The sequence below is a fragment of the Lipotes vexillifer genome, unplaced genomic scaffold, assembly GCF_000442215.2.
Source record: "Lipotes vexillifer unplaced genomic scaffold, Lipotes_vexillifer_v1.1 scaffold1143, whole genome shotgun sequence".
Taxonomy (NCBI): Eukaryota; Metazoa; Chordata; class Mammalia; order Artiodactyla; family Lipotidae; genus Lipotes; species Lipotes vexillifer.
Window position 1 is genome coordinate 452,855 of NW_006770581.1, and position 6,888 is coordinate 459,742.

General features: G+C 47.8%; 1 protein-coding gene across 2 annotated transcripts in view; it reads left to right on the top strand.

Annotated features, from left to right (window-relative positions):
- WDFY4 (WDFY family member 4) overlaps positions 1-6,888 on the top strand; it is a 270,159-nt gene that overhangs the window by 94,026 nt on the left and 169,245 nt on the right. For both annotated transcript variants that reach the window (XM_007446234.1, XM_007446235.1), the window contains exons 25-28: positions 1,771-1,932; positions 2,542-2,633; positions 4,426-4,525; positions 6,444-6,649. In XM_007446234.1, coding sequence (XP_007446296.1) covers positions 1,771-1,932; positions 2,542-2,633; positions 4,426-4,525; positions 6,444-6,649 — 560 coding nt within the window. The remainder of the gene's footprint in view (positions 1-1,770; positions 1,933-2,541; positions 2,634-4,425; positions 4,526-6,443; positions 6,650-6,888) is intronic.

Below are 6,888 nucleotides of genomic sequence, written 5' to 3' on the forward strand. Positions count from 1 at the left end.
TTTTTTTTTTTTTTTTTGCGGTACGCGGGCCTCTCACTGCTGTGGCCTCTTCCGTCGCGGAGCACAGGCTCCGGACGCGCAGGCCCAGTGGCCACGGCTCACGGGCCCAGCCGCTCCGCAGCATGTGGTATCCTCCCAGACCGGGGCACGAACCCGCGTCCCCTGCATCGACAGGCGGACTCTCAACCACTGCGCCACCAGGGAAGCCCAGTCAGGGCTCTTTTGATTGCAAGTGGCAGAAATACAACTCAAACCAACTTAAGGAAGGAAGAAAGGGAGGGAAAAAAGGAAGGTGGAGAAAGGGGAAATTTATTGGCTTATACAGTTGACCAAGGCAGAGCTTCACATGTTGTCTGGATGATGCTCAGATTACTTTAGCTGAGATCTGTCCCTGGTCTCATCTATGCTTTCTTCTGTGCTAACTTCATTCTGGCTGGGCATCCTCACAGCATGTCCTCTGCTCAGCACAGTCGGCAGACAGGGCTTCTTTTTCACTCGATAGTCCTAGCAATAGGATGGAGTCTCATGGGGCCATCTTGGGTCATGTGGCCAGGCAGCATGACTTCCCCTCTGGAGCAGGTGGAGGGGAGTTAGAAAGAGGTAATTCCTAAGGAAAACTAGGAATGAGAATATGGGAGAAGGGAGGCAGGGGTGCCAACCTATCAGTCCACCTCCTTCCTCACAAATAAAGCTGTTCACACACACCCCCACCTGCCTCCTCACATGTCAGCTCTTCTAGAGATCATTAGGACCTCGGTGTTTTGAATGTATTTTCAGCCATCTTTTCATGCAGCCGTTCATGATGGCCTATCTATTATAAACCCACTCCATTCCATACCAGTTTTTAGTGCTAGAAGTTCAGAGAAGGACAAGACATAGCCCTGTGGTGAAGGAATACAGAAGAGCAGGCTACTCAGTGCTATGATTCGAAGGAGCACAAAGGACAGTGGGGTCTTATAGGTGATGAATGCACATCTTCCCATTGAGCCCATGAGAGCAAGTCACACGCAGAACTGGGCTGGTTCTGCCTCTTTTGTGTATCAGAGATGTGGCACTCAGCAGATTTCAACACAGTAGTACTGAAAAGACAGTTCAGGAAGGAGCAATCCACCCAGATTCATCCTCCTCCACCTTTATTTTCTTTCTCACTTTCCATTTTCTTTCTGTACCTGTTTATTTCTAAGAGACGGACACTCACCCTGGAAGCGGTTTTCTTTGGGGGAGTAGAATTTCCTGGAAATTGTATTTGCGATTATCCTAAGGAGGGAGTGCAGAGGCTTGAATTCTGTCTCTCTCCCCCTTTGACTCTCAGCGGTGTGTTCATCCACTTTGTGGTTTGGGGTGGGCCGGAAGACGCACACCCAGATGGGCTCGCGGAGGCCCGCGCTCCGGCTGTTGGGAAGCGCTCCTCGGTCACACTCCAGTCTGCTCTCTTTGTTCTGAGTTTTCTAAGACCAGCAGTAGTTTTCCCTGAGGCTTGGAATTTAAAAGTCAATAGCTGGGGTTGTCTTTGAAGGCAGTTTTCAGGGGTGGGGGCGTGAGGGGGTGGAGGGGTGGAAGAGCACCGGGAGGCTCATCCCCCAGCGACTCTGGCACTGGGCAGACACATACTCGATGGGTGTCCGACAGCGTTTTGACGAGTTGCCAAGAGCGCATCAGAGTCAGAGGGCCACGGAACAAGCCCAGCCGGTGGAACCTTTTTAGCAGAAACATAGCAAGTTCGGTTCATTCCAGTAAAAGCTTTTACTGCCTCTCTCCTGGGCTCGCCAGGGAAGGACCCCGGAACGCTGAAGTTGCTCACCAGGCGCAACTTATTCCCAAGCTCGTCTTCCTCTTCAACGAGCCAGGCCTCGCCCCCTCCAAGATACCCACCATCATTGCCATCCTGGGCTGTCAGCTGAGGGGCCACTTCAGCCTCCAGGACTTGCACAGGTACTGCGCCAGCTCCCCGCGGGGAAGGGCAGAGCCTCGGGGCTGTTTGATGAGGGAACGTAGGCGCCAGCTCTCCCCTGACCATGCTCAGCCCAGCAGCACTGCCTTCAATGCAGCAGCAGGTTCTGTTTCCTTGGAACCTCCTAGGAGTTTCTCTGTTCAGGGCGGAGAGCTGAAAAAAGGGGTGGGTCCGCTAGACTCCCCAGCAGGGCTGTGTGTTCACTGCTCCCTGGTGCTCGGACGCACCTCGTGTGCCAAGAACTCCAGAAATTCTGTGAGCACAGGCATCCTCACCGACCAACAACCCAACATGCCTGCCTTTTGTAGACTTCCCGAAGGATAGTCCCCTCTGGCAGGACATTTCACCTTTTCTGTCCTCATCACTGTTAGTTCTGTTGAGCTGGCAGCGCCAGAGTTAGCTGTTCTGATGAATCCTGACAGATCTGAGAAGTCTTTGGAAATATCACATTGATCACAGAATAACTCGATTCCCCTCAAACCCTCCCTTGAAGCTGCATTTATGTGGATCACTGTAGAAAACCTTCACGTGTGTTTAGGGGACAGGGGCTGAGCCCACATTTGAGCGTGTCATTCTCTTTCTGTCTTAAGAATCGGGCTGTTTATTGTGTACACCCTCAAGCCTTCATCAGTGAACGAGAGGCAGATCTGCGTGGATGGAGCCCCGGACCCCTCCATGCCCGGTGAGAAGACCTTTCCCAGACGCCAGCCTGAAGGCAGCAGGACATCCCCCGTGATGGCCCTGAGAGGAACATGCTGTGGGGCCATTGTGCATGCAAGGCTGAGGGGGAGGAGGGGGAAGGTGCCCACAGCCGAGCTGTTGTTCCCACACGGTGGCTTATGAGGTCACAGCTCTATGATTATGGTCACGAATAAACGCAAATTGTATGTGCTTCCTTTACAACCTGGAATGGCTTCCAAGGCCTCCAGGATAACACTCAGTTCCCTGTAGACCAGCAGGTGGGAGCCTTCATGCCCCAGCCCTTGCCTTGCTCCCCTGATGAGCCCCCGCTTCAACACTCTGAAGCACGTACACGTCCTAATGTGTGACGGTCCGCCCGTCCATCCGTGCTCTGCAGGTGCTGTTCGCTCTGCAGGAGTGCCTCCCTTGCCCCGCCCCCACCCCATCTCACCCCGCTAGACCAGCCGTTCCCAGTCCCACAAGCCAGGTTAAGTCATCTCTTCTGTGCTTCTAGAGCCCTTGGCGTTTAATCTCATGCAAAGGTCTGTGATTTGTTTCTTTGAGTCTCTCTCTCCCTAACCAGACTCAGAACCGCAGCTACATCGTGTTCCAAATTCCCTCTGCTAGGGCAAATGTGAGGGGGACAATGACTGACTGCTTTGCCCTGGGCCCTCTGGATCTGCTGTGTCCAAGATGGGAGCCTCTAGCTGCACATGGCCATTTAAATTTAAATTCTAATTAATCGAAATGAAATGCAATTAAAAATTCCGTTCCTCAGTCACACTAGCCTTGTCCCAAGTGCTTGATAACCACGTGAGGCTAGTGTTTACTGCATTGGACAGGACAGATAGAGAACACTTTTACCGCAAAAGATTCTCTTAGATAGTGTTACTCAATCCAGATAAATTATCTCTTATCCTTAGATCAAGCCTGAAAAGTAGGAATTACTATTCCCATTTTACAGATGAGAAAACGGAGGCTCAGAGAGATTAGGACCTTAATGAGAGATGGGGCCAGAATCCAAATAGAGGGGACTCTGACTCCGGTTCTCCAAGCTGCCTCATCAGTTGTATTTCTACAGCATGGTGGGTGTGCCCCAAATTGGTGGTAAAATAACTGGCTAACCGAGGGGTAGAATGAATGGATAATGAGACAACAGTGTACTGTTTCGTCAACCCTTCTTCTCATAGGGACTCCACACTAAAACTTTTATCTCATTAAACATCTTCTATTAAGACAATATTTACATGGCCTTCAGGGTTATAATAACACTTCAGAAGTAAAATTTCTTCTTCCATTGGATCCATATACCTCTTGCTACAATTCAAGCTCTATTTTTAGTGCAACATAGCCAAAGGTCTAGCCTAGAAACAAATTGAGAGCAGGAACTCAGATCAAGGATCACAATCTTCACTCCTTTGCCCCCAGTGCCTTGCATAATGCCCAGCATGTAGTAGGTGCTCAGGAAATGTTGCAGCCTATGATAATTTAAAAATTTCCTCTACTGCAAGGAGAATTTGACCTTATCATTTTTAGGATTTTTTTTTTTGGTAGGGGGTGGTGAATGGGGAGCATCAGAAACATCTCTAGTTAAAGGGAACTTTAGGAATATTTCCTGAAATTCTTTTTAAGCATTGCATGGAAATCTAGAACTGAAAGCCAAAATTTCAAGTCCCATCCATGTCTCAACTCCTGGGAGAACTAAGCATTTGGTGAATACGATTGCTTACTGCAGCAAATATTATGTCTCTTTACATCCGTTTTTTCTCAAATCTGAATTTTCTTTTTTGTAGCTGGAAGTCAAACATCTGGAAAGACAATCTGGCTCAGAAACCAGTTGCTGGAGATGCTGCTCAGTGTAATATCTTCTTCCCGACTTCATCTGTCCTCTGAGTAAGTAGCTCCAGAAAGAGTGATTTGGCATGAGGCTGCTTCATACAGGGTGCCTATTAAAACCTTTTCTTAATGAAAAGTTTAGCATCTCTGAGTTGGTTTTCTGCACTAGTCAGAAAGAAAATTATATTTTCTCCACCCAATAAAGCAGACCTTGCCCTAAGGTATTCTGATGCAAATGATAAATGGGCATGAGTAACTCAAAACTGATTTGGCGTAATTACAATAAACGCTTTTTGTCACCATTGCTATAGTGTCATTGTTATTGTTTTGGCGGTTGTGTTAATTACCAATTTTGATGTCCTATACTTGGCAGACAATAGAATGGAGCAGTGGTTAGCCTAAATAACATCTACCAAGGAAAAGGCTTGCCAAATTCTTCTGCTATTTACTGTTATTTAGTTATTTTTCCACGTTGGAAAAAGAAGTATCTGCCTTCAATTAACTTTCATAAACAACGTGTAATCATAAAATTCCATTAACTCTCTCCGACTGCCTGCTTTATCTGAGCTCTGGAGTCATTAATTCAAGAACTATTTGTTGAGTACCTCCTGTGTGCCAGATGCTGTTCCTCCCTCTGAGAACGCAGTGCTGAGTAGGACAGTCCGGATCCTTATTACTCTCACTGAGCTGACATTTTAGTGTGTACGTGTGTTTGGGGCAGGGAAGAATCAGGGTGGGGAGTTACCCCTCAGTAAAACAGCTTTTCAAATAGTGCTTAAAAAGTCTTTACGTGTCTAGAATCAAAGCATGGTAGAACTGGAAGATGCCTTTTCACTTTTTTGAAAAGGAATGTAGTGTAGTGCTTAAGCACCTGGGCTCTGACAGCTAGACCTTCTGGGTTCAAATCCCAGCTCTGTCCCCCAGGGACCTCGGGGAGGTTACCTAAGCCTCCCCTCTATGCCTCTCTTCTACTCATCTTTATGAGGATTAAGATAGTAGCTGCCATAGATGGAAATAAATATGTGGATAGCTCTGAGCATGGTGCCTGGGATACTATAAATACTCCATCAGCTAACCACCATCACCATCACCACCACCATTCTCGTTACCATCGTCATCACTACCACCAACATCCTCCTCCTCATCATCATCATAATGAAGGAAGATGACCAGAGCTCATCAAGAACTCTGCCAAAGTCATCCAATTAGCAGACGGAGACATGACTAGAAGAGAAGATGGTCTCTTGACTCCTAGTTCTAGTGGCCATGCCCTCACCATGCCTCATCTGGCAGCTCGTGCTGAGAACACTGCCCAGCCAGGATGGATCCCTCCCTGGCTCTCACGGGGCTGAGTCCTTTGCTGAACCATTGCCCCTGAGGATTGGCTTCCCATCTCCCTGCCCTCCCTTTCCCTCTAGCAAGTCTGTATTCTCTAGACTCATCGTTTTAAAATTCATTTTTGAAAGTGACAGTTAAACATGTATTTTTTTGTCTAAGCCAATAAAGGTGCATAAATATTGGACTATTCCATTTAGATTAGTTTTGAACAGTGTGTTTAAAAAGAGAGTTCAGTAACCATTATGTGTTTTATGTGACTGCATTGATGTAATTAGATGGGTGGCCATTCAGACACTGTGTAAGCAGGAATATTAGTGAGTAGGGCTATCAAAGGGCCTGCATATTTTTACATCTTTTGGTACATAGTTTCCAACTGCTTTCAAAAGCTTTGGCCAGCTTACACTTCAGCCATTAATAGGCAAATTCATCTATTTCACAGCAACCTTGCCAGCATTTTATTTTTACCGATCTTTTAAAATGTAGCATGTACTTTGCTAAGTGATATCCAGATATTAAACTTAACTTGCCTTTTCTAGGTGACTAGTGAAGCTGAACGTTATTTGAATTTTCTGGACATGTCATTTGCTTATGGGCTGAGAGGTAATTTTAGCATTTATTGACCCCCTTCCCCCCGTAGGATAAAGGAAGAGATGTTTCTGAACCTGGGGCCCGATTGGTTCCTGCTATTTGTGCAGGGCCATGTGCACCCCAGCACAGTGGTGCTGGGATTGAAGCTGCTGCTGCACTTTTTGTCAAACCCCTCCCTCCGTGGGCGATTTAAAGATGGCCTGTCTGCGGGGTCTTGGGTGGAACGCAGCTCCGAGAGCGTGGACATCATGATGGGTGAGTGTGTGGTCATCTCCAGGAGGCAGGGTGCCTCCTGTGGTCTGTGAGTGAGGACCTGCCAGGACTTGCTTGGGGCTTTCACAGCTCCATGCTGTAGGATCACCTTGACCCTGACCCCTTCCCTCCCTTCAGCCCCAGCCCCCTCTGCCTTCCTTTTTAGGATCCCACCATGGCCTCACTGCTCTTCAGATGCTGGGGATTTCTTCCCATTCATCAAAGCCTCCTTAGCTCTTTCC